This window comes from Anabrus simplex, chromosome 1 (assembly GCF_040414725.1).
Source record: "Anabrus simplex isolate iqAnaSimp1 chromosome 1, ASM4041472v1, whole genome shotgun sequence".
In the NCBI taxonomy this organism is placed as follows: domain Eukaryota; kingdom Metazoa; phylum Arthropoda; class Insecta; order Orthoptera; family Tettigoniidae; genus Anabrus; species Anabrus simplex.
In genome coordinates, this window is record NC_090265.1 from 714,306,557 (window position 1) to 714,324,602 (window position 18,046).

Genomic DNA, 18,046 nt, shown 5'->3' on the forward strand with positions numbered 1-18,046 from the left:
ATTAAAACCATTCTAGCAAATACACACAACTCAGCAGTGTCAGACATATCAGCACTTTCATCAAACTGGAGTGAAAAATGTTCACACGATTTCAAATCCTGATGTAATTGAGATTCCATATTATTAGAAATCTGTTCAACCCGCCTAGCAACAGTTTGGTGAGACAAATGAAGTCCTTTGATTAAAGATATCAATTCAGATTTATCTTTGTGGGATTCGACAGAGATTCAGCGGCATTTAGCATAGCTTCTTTCACTACTTCCCCATCACTGAAAGCTTTTTACCTTTTAGCTAGGACGTAACAAACTTTGTAAGAAGCTATTGTCACGTTACGCGTTTGCTGAATTGGCTTCTTAAACGCACATTGTTGCAATGCCAATTTAGATTTTAGGTCTTTCACTTCCCATTCACGGTTAAAGTTATAATTTCTTTGCCTTTTAGCAATGTTAATAAGAGTTATGTTTAGTGAAATGCAACTGATTATAAACTAAATAATTTAAAGTTTAAATAGTAATGAACAAAAGCACACGAAACATGTTGAATGTACAACTTATCACAACACAAGGCACTCAAAACGTATTCCATAAGCCCTGCATAAGCTCACACGTGATACTGAATGTTCGCCTGAAAGCTAGGAACTGGGAACATTCCAACTGCTAGACTTTCATAAATCGTTTGTTCATTGTTTACTGCACAGTTTGTTGGGATTAAAGTTACTTTGTGGGCAAATTGGATGTCCCATTGTCGTCCGGGTGAAACTCTGTCATGGTAGGTAGTTTATGGCATTGCAATCAAGTGACTCATAAGGAAGCGGTTCTCTTTGGCAGAATAAATATGCGGTTATTTTTGGCTCCGTGAGTAGAGAGGGCCTAATACCTGGCGCTAGCCACCCCACAGTGAGAGTTTTGTGGAGAATTTCCCTTTGTCGCAACTACTTACATGTGCAAAAGCTCTCTTTCTGAACTTTTCTTCTATCTCTTCACTAATTGCGGACACGAGTCAATTAGGCCTAGATCACATTTATGCCTTACTCAAAGCTCTTTGTGAATTTGGAAGTACGGATATAACGAATTTCCTGACTTTGAGGATGGTGTTTTTAAGAGAGAAGTAAGAATATTTATTGAAATACAAAAGTATTGTTTTCACACATTAAGTGAAATTTGATTTGGAAATTAATTGCGAAGGGCGCCATAAAAGGGCACCTCGGGCGCCATGGTGCCCGCGGGCGCAGCGTTGGACAGGGCTGGTCCAGACCAATGGTCCTGTCCACGACAAGAATCTTAACCGTCCAGACCAATCGTCTTGTCCACGGCAAGAATCCAAACCCTCCAGACCAATGGTCTTGTCCACGGCAGGAGTCCTAACCGTCCAGACCAATGCCCTTCCGTCCAGACCAATCGTGTTTCCTCAAGAAAATAGAGGCCTAGGGCCTCTTCGCAGCTTCTAACCGTCCAGACCAAAGGTCTTGTCCATGGCAATAATGCTTACCGTCCAGACCAATCGTGTTTCCTCACGAAAATAGAGGCCTAGGGCCGCTTCGCGGCTTCTAACCGTCCAGATCAATGGTCTTGTCCACGGCAAGAATCTTAACCGTCCAGACCAATGGTCTTGTTCACGGAAAGAATCCTAACCGTCCAGACCAATCGCCTTCCGTCCAGACCAATCACCTTCCGTCCAGACCAATCGTCTTTCCTCACGAAAAGAGAGGCCTAGGGCCACTTCCCGACTTCTAACCGTCCGGACCAATGGTCCTGTCCACGACAAGAATCCTAACCGTCCAGACCAATCGTCTTGTCCACGGCAAGAATCCTAACCCTCCAGACCAATGGTTTTGTCCACGGCAGGAGTCCTAACCGTCCAGACCAATGCCCTTCCGTCCAGACCAATCGTGTTTCCTCAAGAAAATAGAGGCCTAGGGCCTCTTCGCAGCTTCTAACCGTCCAGACCAAAGGTCTTGTCCATGGCAAGAATCCTTACCGCCCAGACCAATCGTGTTTCCTCAGGAAAATAGAGGCCTAGGGCCGCTTGGCGGCTTCTAACCGTCCAGACCAATGGTCTTGTCCACGGCAAGAATCCTAACCATCCAGACCAATGATCTTGTCCACGGCAAGAATCCTAACCGTCCAGACCAATAGTCTTGTCCACGGCAAGAATCCTAACCGTCCAGACCAATCGTCTTGTCCAAGGCAGGAATCCTAACCGTCCAGACCAATCGTCTTTCGTCCAGAACACTGTTTCCACACTAAACTAAAGGCCTGATCGCCACTTGCTTTTGACCAGTATGAAATACCAGTCGTTAGTCACCATAAATATCTTGGGTTATTCATCGATCAAAAACTTACATGGAAACATCATTTTTTATATTTGCGTTCGAAGAGTGAACGGTATATTCAGGTAATACAGGCTGTAACCCGTAGGCAATGGGGGGCAGATCCAGTTGTGGTGCTATCTTTGTACAAAACCACTATTAGGTCGATATTGGACTACGGATCACATATTTTTGACCTAGCATCTTCTACTAACTTGAATATTCTTAACACTTGTCAATATAAAGCAATACGCTCCTGTATTGGAGATTTACAGTCCACACCTACCAATGCACTTTTAGTTGAAGCCTGCGAAGCTCCCTTACAAGTACGTAGAAAAATACTTGCGACGAAATATTTACTTAAAAAGTTTTCTTTAACAAGTCATCCTTTAATTCCGAAATTACAGTTACTCTCGGAGTATTATTCCGTTCGGTGCCAGGGTTTACGCAGATTGCCCGTACTGTTTCATGCTTTTAATACATTGAAGTCGAAACAGTGTACCTTAATACACAGTGTTACTTTGCTACCCTATACCTTACCCTATCAGGTTTCTTATTTTAAGCCTCAAATAATATGGCCTATGCGTAGTGGCTCTACTAACGTTCCTTGTCTGCAGGGGACCGAGATATGTCCTGTTAAAAGAGTGAAATTTTCTCATACTCCACGAAGCATAAACATTTTTACAGATGGGGCAAAGAACATTAATGGAGTTGGTTCCGCTTATTATATACCTTCTCTAAATGTTAAAGAACAATATGGTTTGCCTAGTGACTGTTCGATTTTTACGGCGGAGATATTCGCCATACAGCAAGCTTTACTTTTTGTTCAGCGACAGGGATATACGCGAGCTACAATCTATACGGATTCGCTGAGTGCATTACAATCTTTGGTTTCGTATGAGTTATCCTACAATTGGTATATATACAATGTCAAGAGTCTCCTTTATATGCTTGACAACGTCGGTATTTCCATAACTTTAGTATGGGTACCAGGTCATGTGGGTATTGAGGGTAATGAAAAAGCAGATTGTCTTGCAAAACAAGCTTCTCGTCTTCCTGTTCCGAATACTAACAGTATTGTTCCAGCTTCTGATTATGTAGTTGTTATCCGACAGGAGGGGAGACAAGAATGGCAGAATTTCTACCTCCAGACTGCACAAGTCAAAGGTAACTTCTATTATCATTTGCAACCAACACTTTTAGTTAAACCTTGGTTTATACGAGGATCTTATACTAGACGACATATTATTAACATCATTCGGTTACGGTTTAATCATGCCCTTACACCACAATATCGATCCCGTTTCCATTTAATGCAGGATACAAACTGTTTGTGTGGTACAAATATCCGTAATGGCGACTCCAACCACATTTTCTTTGAATGTTCTTTATATGCTAACCCCCGTAAAAAACTTATGACTAAACTCAAGCGACTCAAGCAGGTTTTTCCTACCAGTGTTTCTTGTTTGCTCTGTAATCCTACAGTCGAGATTATTCGAGTGCTAAATTTGTTACTAGATGAAGCCAATATCGTGTTATAATTCTGTCTGTAATATAGGGTGAGAATTGCTCATGCTTTTGAAGGTTCTATTTGAGTGATTCCTCATATCATTAGTGTATTACTTGTGAGTGCTATTTTGGATTCTTCGTGTGGGTGAAGCTTTAGACGCAGTGTGATTGCAAGATTGGAAGTTTCCCGTATAATAAGCGGACCCAACTCCTTTAATGTTCTTTGCTCCATCTGTAAAAATGTTTATGCTTCGTGGAATATTCGAAAGTTTCACTCTTTTATCAGGACAAATCTCGGTCACCTGCAAACAAGTAACGTTAGTAGAGCCATTACGTATAGGCCATATTATTTGAGGCTTATAATAAGAAACCGGATAGGGTAAGGTATAGGGCATTAAGTTAACACTGTGTATTAATGTATACTGCTTCGGCTTCAATGTAGTAAAAGCATGAAACAGAACTGGCAATCTTCGTAAACCCTGACGCCGAAAGGAATAATACTCCGAGAGTAACTGTAACTTCGGAATTAAAGGATGACTTGTTAAAGAACATTTTTTAAGTAAATATTGCGTAGCAAGTATTTTTCTGCGCACATGTAAGGGAGCTTCGCAGCATTGGTAGGTGTGGACTTTAAAGCTCCAATAGAGGAGCGTATTGCTTTATATTGACAAATGTTAAGAGTATTCAAGTTAGTATACGATTCCAAGTCAAAAATATGTGATCCGTAGTCCAATATCGATCTAATAGTGGTTTTGTACAAGGATAGCACCACAACTGGATCTGCCCCCCATTGCCTACGGGTTACAGCTTGTATTACCTGAATATACCGTTCGCTTTTCGAACGCAAATATAAAAAAATGATGTTTCCATGTAAGTTTCTGATCGATAAATAACCCAAGATATTTATGGTGACTAACCACGGGGATTTCATACTGATCAAAGGAAAGTGGTGATCGGTCATAGGTTCGGTGATGTGTAAATATCATCGCTCGACATTTCGCTATGGAAAGATTTAATCCATGGGCTTCTAACCATGTTCTAGCTTCATGAAGCGTGTAACTAATATGTTGTCTACAGAGCTGTAAATTCTCATGTGTATAATAAAGCAAAAAATCGTCAGCATACGCCTGTAGTCGAGCATGACGGAGAATGACCGTTTCGAAATCTTTCATAAAAAGAGCGAAAAGAATACCACTCAGAATATCGCCCTGTGGTAACCCATTACTTACCTGCTGGGGCTGGATTGTATAATGTGTCGATTTAAATCTGAGTGTTCGATAAGTCAGAAGTTGTCTGAGAATGATAATAAATCCCTCAGGAATCTTAAGAGTTGCAAGTTTTTCCCATAATATGTTCAAAGGTACGGAATCATAAGCCCGTTGAATATCAAGGAAAACTGCTATGGTATCGTACTATACTTTCTATGACGAGCTAATTGTAAATCGATAACAAAACTATTAAATGCATCAGATGTACTGCGTCCCTTAAAAAAGGCATATTTATATCGAGGCGTCAAGTTATAGTATTCTAATACCCATATGATTATTCGAAGTAAGATCTTTAGAAAGACTTTACGGAGGCACGAACCGAGTACTATACCGCGATAATTAGTAACCTCAGTGGGTAACTGCTTATTTTTAAGAATGGGAATCAGAAAAAAATCATTCCAACTAACCGGTGTACTATAATTGCGAAAAATATCATTATACCTGTTTAATAATGCCTTCTTTGCTCTAATAGGTAATAATTTGAGCATTTGATATGATACATTATCTGGACCTGGGAATGAATTTGAGCACGATTGTAGTACTGCCTCTAATTCCTGATAATCGCAAGGTTGTAGCAATACGGAAAAACGTGCGTCTTGTGGGTCTTGTGAATGAACATACTGTGGTACAACAAAATCTGGCGTCTCTCTAACAAGAAAATCAGATAATACCTGACCTGGGATGGTCTTGGCAGGGGAGTGCTGCGTAACTCTTGTGATTGCCCTGATGGCATTCCACAAGTCTGCAATTGGAACCTGACGCGTGAAGGACGATATAAACTCCCTCCAAGCGACACGACGTTTTTGATGGAAAAATCTGCGAGTTTGTGCTATGTGTCGTTTGAGCCGGAAGTAATATTCAGGTGGTGCGTGCTGCCTATATTGTTGAAAAAGTACTTTGCGGGTTTGAATCAGTAAATGACATTCCTCATCCCACCACTTAACATTCGCAGGTTTCCTAGAAGATAAAGGGGGTGAAACGATGATGGGGTGATAAAGATTAATATAATCTGTTAAAATCTGCAATAAAGTTTGATATGAAAAATTATGTTCCGGTATTTTTTGTAACGCATCCTCAATGTAAGCGGTATATATTTGCGGTTTAAATCTCCTCAAATATCGAATCATGTTATTTTGAAATGTTTGCTGCGGTGGAGAAATAGGTCTGCCTACACCATAAGAAATAACAATAGGGAAATGAGCACTAGAATAAGTATCACTCAACGTATGCCATGTAGTGATAGACACCATATTTCGCTTACACAATGTTAAATCTACTGCGCTAGGAGGGGCAGAAGGCGCAGTCAAACGCGTAGGAGAGCCAACATTCAAAATAGCAAGAGCATGGTTATTTACTGCATTTAGGAACCGCGTACCTGGAAGTGTATCCAAATTTCCTCCCCACAGTGTGTGGTGAAGATTAAAATCTCCAAAAATAAAAACATATGGTTCGGTAGTAAATTGTTGAAAGAATTGGTTCCATTGTCTCTCATTAATGGAAACTTCAGGAGGACAGTAGATATTCACAAGTAAAATATGCATATAATATAATCCTATAACATATGTATGGGGTATGGCCTGAATATTCGAATGAATGCTATATGTCACGGATGAGTGGACCAAAAAGGCAACCCCACCGTAACCGGGTCCATCATTACGTAAAACTTTGTAATTAGGATACGCAATGCGAATCTCAAGGTTAAACCAAGTTTCTTGTATGGCTAAAAAGTGAGGTACTGTTTCTTGAATTAATTTAAATAGCTCATGCCGTTTGTTCATGAGACTTCTAGCGTTCCATTGAGTGATTCTGATCATAGAATTGAATGAAACTGCAAACCTTGTCCCTTAACTGGAATACATTATGGGCTAACGCGGGGTGATCACCCAATAATTGCACCAATTGCTGAATAGAATGATAAAGACCACTTTGAAGATGTTCTCTTTGACTATGAAATGACGAAAGCGGTTGCGCCATTTAGGCGCTACTCGTGGCAACAGGTTCGTCCAAAGATGCCTCCATCCGCCGGCTTGCGCCATTGGAAACAGGTGTAACTCTTGAAGCTACCATCTCCATACGGGGAATCTCTCGAACCAAATTATGATAACCATCCTTATCATACCCTGGGGCTGGTACTGGTCTCGGTGATTTTAAAATTACTTGTGTAAATTTTCTCTTACGGGATTCGACTGTGTAGGAGCCTGCTCCTCCCAGTTAAAGGGGGAAAATTTTGGGAATTGTCTACTACATTATATTCACTAGGTTGAACTTTCTGTACAGCGTCCTGGAACGATAAGTTCTGATTGCTCATGATCTTTTTAATGTGGACTTGCTGTTGGTGAGCTGGACAGTCAACATCTCCAGTTAATGGGTGCCGCGACAATGCACGCATTGCAGGAAAGTTTCCGTACAGTTTGCCGTAGTATGGTGCAATGCACATTTCCCACACCTTGGACTTGTCGCTCTGCAATGCTTATCAACGTGACCGTACCGTTGGCATTTTTTACAGAGGATGGGAGCAAAAACATATGGCTCCACCTCTAAATGCACCTGATATAATGACACATACTGTGGAAGTTTCTGCGCACGAAAAACTACTTTTATGGATCCAGTAGGGACATGCTGAGTTCCTTCCTCGTTCACAATTCTACGGTTCAAATGCTTTACAGATTTTATAGCAGCAGTAGATTTTAAGTGCTTTAATATAGCATCCTCTTTCAAGGTCTTCTCTACTCCCCTGACGACTCCTACCCGCAATACATTAGAGCTCGGTATGTATGCCCGTAGCTTAAGCTCAACTAATAAAGGGTGTTTCAAAAATGAATTTGCCTGTACGGCATATACAAATTCTATTTGTACCCTATTTCGTCCCTTGCGGGCCACTGATTTTATTCCTGGAATATTTTTCTCATAGAAAATTCTACCCAAGGTCATAGGATGCATGTTACCGACATTGCCTGTTGCTGTGGACTCCACAAAAATAATGAAGGGTCCATAATGAGTACTAGGGTAAAGTTCCTGCGACTCAGTCTTCGAAATCGAAGCACCAGTCTCATTATTCACAGCCGCATTTGCTGTATTCGAATTACTCACTGTACCACGATTCTCACTGGAACTATCATCCTCATCCTGATCGATTTGAACTGTCTCTTCCCGAGCAACTGTGAGGGTTGAAGGATCAGGAGACTCCTCGCCACCACTTTGCTCCCCCATAACGTACGAATTACACTCGTAGAATCACTACTCAATACCGTCCACGCTACTTCGTCACAGCGACTGTCCACTCAACTGCACACTATCACTGCTAAGAGGGAACTCTAACGATAATGGTGTTATGTTATGAATTTGCTGTACCGCGCGCAACTGCATAAGTAATGCCAACAACTGCCTTCTAAATTAACCCTCCAAAAGGGAATTTTAGTTTTCACTAGTTGGCGGAGATTGAGGGAACCATCTCGGAACTGCCTGGGACGCTCCCTATTCTACATTATCTTTGCTGTGAAGTGTCACCACCAACGAGCTAGAATAACATAGAGGGGCTGTATACCTGACATCAGCGCTCCCTGCTTGAAGCAAGTTGATAAGGGGCAGCCATGTTAACGGTTGTCAAAACAAAGCGAATTGGCGGGAGAGCATATGTTGAGGTGATAGGGAGATCGTGCATGCCAATTTAATTCCCTAAGTTTTAAGAAGTGAAAAGATAGATTCTCACTTTCAAGAATGCCAGCCGTAAGCTCAGCGTATGGATGTACTAATCGGAGTAATAAAACCAAGGATATATCGTACTTTAAGGAAGTATTACTGAATTATAGCCGAGATTCCTTTTCGTAATTTCTGTTTGTAATTAAATCCATTTATTGTTTACTTAGCGAAAGTACGGATAGCCACGGTAATTATTTGTCGAATTTTGTTTCAGATCTCGTTTAAAGAACAGGGAATTAACTGAACAATGCGTTGTGAGGGCGAAAAGAGATAAATGGTATCCCACTCAATTCAGCTTCTTATGCTCTGTACATTTCCAGCCCTATTTAATTTTCATTCACATTTACAAATAAAGGAAATGGAACGCCCACCACCAAGAAAACGTAACCACAAAAAATCACTTATTTCGTTCAAACGTACACCAAGTATGATAAATACAGCATTTTACTGCTATTTTTGAAATGTATACAGCCTTTATTGTAGATGTCTGTTGCCTTGGTTTTTAAAACTATGCCACACTTCATAATGGACAACTTTCAAGCTAGTAATCCCAGTATGATATGATAATGGGAGAAACATGATATCCCCCTATATTATAATAAATAATTACACTAGACGATTATTGTGGTAAAGTATTCATGGGCCGCCGCTGTGGTGCACTGGTTAGCGTGAGCAGCTGCCACCCCTAGAAGCCCGGGTTCGATTCCCAGCTCCGCCACGAAATTTGAAAAGGGGCACGAGGGCTGTAACGGGATTCTATCAGCCTGGGGAGGTCAACTGAGTAGAAGTGGGTTCGACTCCCACCTCAGCCATCCTCGAAGTGATTTTCCGTGGTTTCGACTTCTCCTCCGGGCAAATGCCGGGATGGTACCTAACTTAAGGCCACGGTCGCTTCCTTCTCCCCCCCCACAAGGCCCCTGTTCAGCATAGCGGGTGCAGCCCTCCCTCAGTTGTATCCCCCGACCCAATGTCTCACGCTCCAGAACACTGTCCTTGAGGTGGTAGAGGAGGGATCCGTCGCTGAGTCCGTGGGAAAAACCAACCCGGCAGGGTAAACAGATTAAGAAAGGAACACAGTACTCACGAGGATGCAATAATTTTAAAAATATTAACAGAATGAGGTTGTAACCTATTATAGGTCCCTATGATTTTAAGGTTTCCTGTCATAAATATTTATGTCCATCGTTTTTATTCTAATTTACGCTTAACCACAACAGCCAAGCAGGGTAACGCTCTTGTTCCGATTTCGAGGCCTATTCGTATGTCACTGTGCGATGATTTCGAACTACCCTACAATCAACTGATCGTGATGTTGGCCTCGTGCCGCAATATGAAGTGGCGGTATTCGCTTTCATGCTTCAAGCTTTCGGCAACGGACTTTAATTCTCCCCCAGCGATTCTAAAATGCGCATTTTCTACACTTTTAGTCATTTAAAGGCCATGCCCCCTTGCTTGTGTGACAACAGGAAACATGGCGGACGTTCGTTCTATTAGGTTCACCCAGGCAGCGCTTCCGCCTCTCTATGTTATTCTAGATCGTTGGTCACCACCCCTGTGGGTCCATGGACAAATACAGTAGAGACTGTACCAAATACAGTAGAGACAATACGCGACACTCAGCGAGATATCGAGGGACAGCTATTAGAGCTCTCTCTAGCACATTGACCTGAGAACTACTGATTCTGTCATAGGGGCACATGTATTTGTGCGTGAAGGTTTTGGTGTTATTTATGCGTTTTCAGTGAGTTGACATAATTAAATAGTAGCGTGTGTCATCCTTTGATATCTCCTCTCAACACGAGGCTGCAGTAACTATGAAGTATAGAAGAATGCGCGGTCTTTCTTCCGTTCCCCTCGTGACAAGAAAATGTAAGTAATATTGTGTTTGCATATATATTCTTCCAGGGACAAAGAGATTTTTATAGTACTTCATAATCTCCTAACCTGCTCGACCCATATTTTAACTGGCTTAAAATATAATACGCATATTTTATTGTATAGTGCAGCAGTTAACCTTCAATACCGATGTGTTGTTGTAGGTGTGATCTGTGGGTTTGATTTAATTCAGGAAAATACATATGCATATGAGTGTGGCTGGTTGTGTTCCAAGTTAACCCATTTGGAATGCCCGTAATGCGTTGTCAAGCACTGAACAAAATATGGGTGACTTAAGAAATGTGCGCATTTTGTTGAAGCAATATGATGATGCAAATTTGTTTTACCCTAATATAATAGCAAGTATTGCTTATAGGGAAGTTTTGAATGTTTTTGAGGCTAATTTTATAGATGTTCTTTCTGTTAGTAGGCTTCATATTAAGAGGAAAATTGTCCAGCTTTCGAGTGTTAATTCATTGCATCATGTGTGTAAGGAATGTGCCGATATTTTTATTGACAAGTGTCTTAATGTGATGATTAAATGTTTTTAAATGAGAAAAAAGACAAATCTAACCTTAAACATTCAGGCAGGAATGCTACAGCAAAAAATGTAATGCACAAATGAAAGATCAAGCCATTTCACATCTTGTTTATATGTCTAATTTTGTCTTTGAATAATAACCTTTTAAATAATTCTTCATTCATTTATCCAGAATTGCTTTAGCAACTTCGAAGTTAATATCTCAATAACACTTTCTTTCTAGACGTAATTTATGTATCCATTTTCGTATATGCATTTCCATTGATATTTGAATTTAGCGCTACTTTTCAGGTCAAGTCACTAGGAGCGCCACCGTCGAATTGTCTTCCATTTTAACAAGGCTAAATCCCTAAGTGATTGCGTATTGTCTCTACTGTATTTGACTGTACTGTACTCTACTATATTTGCCAAGGATCGGAGCGGTCTCTTCTAGCTTCTAGAGATGTTTCCGTAACATTTAACTGTTGGATTAATGAAGCCCCTTGCTGGTGATGGAGATGGAGAAGATATAATACCAAAATCTAGCGTACCTATTGTAATAATGTTTTTCCTGCATGACAATGACAGTAAAATATGTAACCGGTCTGGTGTAGATTTAATTTGTTAAAACTTCGCGAATGGGCTCGTAAAAGTTAGCCTTTTGATATCGAACGAAATGTATTACTTTAGCTGTTAGACTACCTTATTTTAAAATTGAGCTATTTTTTATAGTAATCTGATCTCTGTTAAAAACAGCTTTCTATACAAGAATCGAACTGGAATAAGTTGGGGCTAACAAATTTCAGCTTAACAATCCAGAAGGCATTCGTGGATTGTCAGTAGGTTTCCATGACAACAGACTAAATAATAGTCATACACGTGGTGGAAGCGCACCACGTCTTTTTATATTATTTTTATTTTATACTGTGGTTTACGTGACCGGTTACTTTAAACGGCACAATGACTCATGATATACAATATATTTATACGAAGAAGAGGTGTGAGTTTGGACGACATTGTTTATTTACTGATGATGGCCCCAAGCTACTACAGAATATTGCACCAAATAAGGCTTTGTTCAATGATTATATGCTTAAAGATCCTATCAATGCATCTGTTCAAGTTGGAAAAATTATGGCAGAACATGAGGTAAAAAAAAACGTTAATGACATATTTCATGGAGTTAAAACCTAGTGTACCAGTAACGGATTCACAGTAACATAGTACCGTACTTTACTGCTTTCAGTTAAATACAGTTCGAGCAGAGTACTCAGACCGTGGAATGAATCATGTAGAAGGTGGATGGCCAAGGGATGTAAATCCTGCTGATGTGGAGCAGACACTGAGGTATAGAAAGAAAGTTGAAAAGGACGAGATGTATATACACACAGTACTGCAGTTGTCAAACGTAAGTCATTTAGCTACAGTTATGGAACTCCCATTTATGACAGATTAATAAATATGGTGACCTTGTTTTGCTCAAGACAGTAATTAGAAGACACTTCATCCATTCATTCATTCATTCATTAAAAAACTAAACTAACAACAGATTAAAGTTATGGGGAGTGGTTATCTAGCACACTTTTAAACAAAAATCATCACTATGATTACCACTCTGTTCTTTTTTTTTCTACTTCTTCAGCCACTGAGGCACTGTACTTAAGTGTATTTAGTGTGCATTGTAACAACTATATATATCACACATGGAATGATTCACTCACCATAGCTCACCGTAGTAATCACTGATCGGTTATGAAACACGTACCATACAAACAGGCCTATACGTATTCTACAAGTCTTTGCTGCATGCTTGATGACTCACCAAAAACTGATGAGTAACTACCTTCCTCGCCGTTTTCTATTTGCCGGAGGTGAGAGACAGTGAGAGAGAGAGATAGATCCAGCAGTAACTGTGAGAACGTTTAGGCCTATATTCATTTCAGGTTGAAAATAGAGTGCACTGCAATTTGTGTAATATTTTTGTTTGCATTTTTATCTTCACGTTCCCTTCAGTAATAATTTATTTTGTATAAAAAATATAGCTGCTACGAGACTCGAACTGATATCGTTGAGGTTCGCTGGCAAGTATGGTAACCACTCGATCACCGCTCCAGGTGAATGCGATGTAACACTCAAAGTATGTATGTGTTGCATTGGAAATGGAGATTCATCAATTTTTCAGAAATTATTAGGTTGCCTACCTGACATGTTTAAGTAAAATATGTTCACCTTTTAATCTTCCGTCATCTCTACTGGATTCGAAGTGGATCCTGCGTTATGACATTTGACCTTAATCTTTTTCTAAAACAAAAGCGTACTGACCTAAACCCTTATACACGAGTTACTGATGAGTGTCTCCCAACAAGTAGGTCTACATTGAAGCTCGTTGAAATCGGTTAGACGCAGGGTCAGTCTCATTGTTGGCTTTCACAATATGAAAGTGACCTGAGGTACTGAGCAATGCTAGTGACATCATTCCTTATAAAGCCAGTCCCTGTTTTAAATAGCGCAAAAGTATTGCTCATGGGGTCAATTCGCATGTGCATTTCAGTAGATTTGGTAGACTGGCTCAGTGAAGAAGGCAGTGGGTAACTACCTCATTCCTCATTGACCTAGAACACCTCTTCAGCAGTGATGCCTACACTATGTATGACAGTTGATGATTGATCTGTACAGGTTTCCACCACATACAGTACATCTTCACTGGTACTCACCACATCTCGGCAGCATATGCTTTGAATATCTTTTCTCTAGCTCTCATTGGTGCATAATAATAATAATCGTATGGCCTCAGCTACCATGTGCAGACATTTCAGTTTGATGCCATCTGGCTGTCTGCTAGTCAATTTGGATGTCCTTTCATTCTAGGCCTACTAGATTGAAAACCGATTAAATTGAAACTCTCTTCGACACCTATGGCTGAGATTTTAATTAATTTTGTCAGGTAAACACCAAATGTGTCACCATAGATCTTTTCCATGCTGACATCGTACAACATGGAGTGTCAAATGGACTTTTGTCCGCCCTTCAAAAAGTCAACTACCTCTGCCGGGTTTGAACCCGCTAACTTAGGATCCAGAGGCCGGCATTCTACCACTGATCCACAGATGCAGCATTGTAGATCCATTATGGACTCTTTATTGCAAATATACTCAAATTGTATTCTTTCACCTTTTTCCGTTCTTCACTTCTACAGTAATTACCATCCTGAGTAGAGTACTCATACTACTTTTAGATCACTGTCTCAGTTATTTATAGCGCATCATTCTTCTCTTCACATCTGATAGTTTAATATCTTGCTATCACCCCTTATATTAACTGTTCTTCAATCTTTACATTTTCTACATTGCGGCATCAACCATCAAAATTAGAGGTGGGTACCGACATGAAAAGTTTTGATACTTCGCTTGTTTCCACCACATACAGTACATCTTCACTGGTACTCACCACATCTCAGCAGCATATCATTTCTCTAGCCATCTGAGCTGCACTCTTGTATCATTGTGTTGTTGGACATGTACCAGCTGCTCAGGATGAATATAGAACTTCTTGGTTCACATTCGCATTTTGCTAAAAACGATTTGCTCATTGTACTCTCTCTCCAATCTCCTCAGTCCTTCTGTGACCACACTTCCCAAGTATTTGAAACTTTCCATTACTTCTGTTGGTTTTCCATTTACTTCTCTCTTCCCCCTTCCTTCTTTCATCTTTTCAGCACTATTCATTTTTTTTCTTTTCTACACTTACTCTCATTTCAAACTCTATCACCTAATTCAATACATTTAACTTGTTCTTGTATTTCATTTCATTTTCCCCCATTATCACTATGTCACCTGCAAACAGCAGGGCCTTTGCTGTGTTTCTTCTCATCTTCTGTTTTATACACTTGTAGATAAAATCCGTGATTGTAATAAAGCACATGGCGAAGAGTACACTTCCCTGGCAATGTCATCCTTTCCCCATATCCCATTATCATCAGTAAATAACATCGTGATCATCTTGTTCCTCAATATGCTGCTTTTATTGCCCTCAACCCATTTTATTATAAAACAGCTCTATATAAAATAAAAGTCAAGGAATGTGGAAATTTATGTTGGGAGCCATAGCTTCCTGTTCTTATAGACATCATCAGTGTTGTGCTGCTTAGTGTAGGGTCCACTCTTTGGATCTTTGTGCTCATTGTCATGTCTGTATTGATGGTATCCTACCATCGTTGTTTAGATCTGCCTTGGGGTCACTGATCTTCATCCTTAAGGTTATAAGATATGTTGGGGACAGTTTCAGCACTCTTCTGAAGACATGGCATTAGCATAGAGCCATCCTTCTCACATTTTCTCCTGGATGTGGACAATATCAAACTGTTTCGCAATGTGTCATTGCGGATATGATCTAATAAGGAGATGTCCATTGTTCCATGAACCATGAGCATTTCCATGATGTGAACACGATGCTCAATGTCTTTAGATGTAGTCCAGCACTCTCTACCATACAATACCACTGGACAGATGACAGTTCAGACACATTGGCATTTTTTATTCATATAGTGTTCCCGCAACTTCTCTTCACCTCATCCAGGTTGTGTTAAAATGCACTCGCACATCACCATCAATACGCCATCCCTCTGCAGGCAGGAACCCGGGAACTGGATGGAACCGTGTGCTGGACTTGTCTCCATGTACTCAGTCTTTGCAGTTTTAAGGCAGAGTCCATACTCGGAAAGCAGATCAGACCCGGCCTGCACTTGTCGCTCCAGCTCTTGCCTGGTTGCTGCGCCACAAAGCATGACATCATCAGCATAGAGTATAGTCCATAAGATGTGGCATATTACAAATAACGTGTGGTGGTATCTATAATGAGAATAAAGAGGGAACTCCTCAGATGCCGGCTGAGCACCTTACACAACAGGGGGCATTTTGATAAAGCAAGCATGCCCAACTGATGAACACTTCCAGAACTCCATATTCACACAGCATGTACCAAATGAGTTGATGTGGAAAGTGGTCGAAAGCCTTAAGGCTATGTGTAATGGCTTTCTCTTTCTTGTATGTCTTTCTAGCAGTATGCATGCAGCAAAATTGTCGGAGGTGTCAGGAACTTGGACAGATCCACACTGGTTGAAGCTGAGATTAAAGACGTTTCTAATGCGCTGGGCTAAAATTCACTCATAAATATTCAATGTGTGACACAGGAGATGAATGGGACAACAGTTAATCTATAACTGTGGAGCATTCCACTCTGTTGAAAGTAATGTAGAATTATTTGAAAGAAAAAAAAGAAGAAATGAGATGATGGGATCATTTTTATAAAAATGAGCACTGTAATGCTTGAGACCAGTCAGCAAGAATACATCAAGCGACAACAGTGGAATTAACCAAGAAGTGCCACGGATCGCTAAAAGTGGCTCACTGCGCTTTTCTGTGGTGCCAGGACTGCCTTTTGAGATCCTCAATAAATGTGTGTTTTCTCAACTGTTATGACATCTGTTGGTGAAACATTCACACTACATCAACTTGATGTCTATGGTTCATACTTATCACCACTATTGCCACTTTTGGTGTTCATACAAATCTTGTATCTAGCAATTGTCATGTGACTGTAGTAAGCAAACATGACAGCGTTAAAATCAAGAACATTGCTAACTGACTCTGATATTTTACAAGTTCTTGATGAGGGTAGTGACTTTAGTGAAATCGATGAAAATGATTCTGAGGACATTGAATATCTAGGAGAGGCTGGAGGAAGTTGATAATTTGTCAAATGATGATACACCTTTGCAGACAACTGCGCAAGTGCGCTGTATGTGCGACACAAAGTGGTGTTGACAGGACGGCTGTGATCTCCGCGACATCTTGCGGTGAACGTTTTAGTCTTCAACTGTGTAATGGCAGAAATGGGCATGTCTTTGAACACTTGTTTTCTAGCCGTGATAAAGATAAAGAGGTGTAATCATATATTTCCCTACTTTACATAATAAAATTGGTCTAAATTATGTACGGTAATCAAATTTCATAAAAATCATGTATTGAGTTGTGCAGTTTTATTTGTGTAAACATACTGTAACTGATGGTGCTCCCTGGACTATGGTAGTGTGTGCACATATCTACCAGCTTATCCTTCCAATCCAGAAGCGATGAGTTGAGCTGACAATGAGAATTGAGTTTCAGTTTGAATGCGTAATGGAATTGCCAACTTTTATTTAGCAGCTTTTTATATTTTACAAATTATAGTTACAGATAACAGGTAGCGACCCTCTTAGAGGCAGCCCTGACCAGGGAGTGGTGCCCCTGTCTATGTGAGTCTCAGAGCATACTGACCTGGTGTGTAACATTTGGTAAAGGGTCCCAGCTTAGGGTAACAAGTGAAGACCTCAATGGTAGCAAAAGCAGAGAATATGATTCGGTATGGTGGAGCTGGCGGAGGAGACAACCATTTCCTCTGGGGGTAGTACAGATGAAACCCACTGCCTTGTGGGATGAGGAGGGGTCCTCAAAGGCTAAGGTAGTAAACCCCAAAAGAAAATCCTCAATTACGTTAGGCCTAGCAAGCCAGTAAAAGAGATTATTTGTAGTTGCTTTCAAAACATACAAGAGCCTCGGAACACATTTATCAACTAAATTAAGACACCAGCATGAGTAGACTCATGTCAGGGATGATGGTTTATGGCCTGACGGTAAAGTCTTGCAAAAATACAAAAATCCTGGAGAAGACTAACACAGATTGGGACCGTCAACTTACTCAGTCTCACAGGAAAATGTGAAGAACTAGTGGACCTCATGGAAAGGAGGAAATTAATGATACTGGGGCTGAGTGAAACCAAATGGAGAGGGAAAGGAATGAAGACATTAAGAAAACAGTATACACTGTATT

The 18,046-nt window shown here is 40.4% G+C and overlaps 1 protein-coding gene across 1 annotated transcript in view; it reads left to right on the forward strand.

Annotated features, from left to right (window-relative positions):
• The first annotated feature begins 12,139 nt into the window (after positions 1-12,139).
• Positions 12,140-18,046, forward strand: part of LOC136856761 (dynein intermediate chain 3, ciliary) — a 153,387-nt gene continuing 147,480 nt past the window's right edge. Inside the window, exons 1-2 of the mRNA XM_068230495.1 lie at positions 12,140-12,328; positions 12,426-12,587. Coding sequence (XP_068086596.1) covers positions 12,140-12,328; positions 12,426-12,587 — 351 coding nt within the window. The remainder of the gene's footprint in view (positions 12,329-12,425; positions 12,588-18,046) is intronic.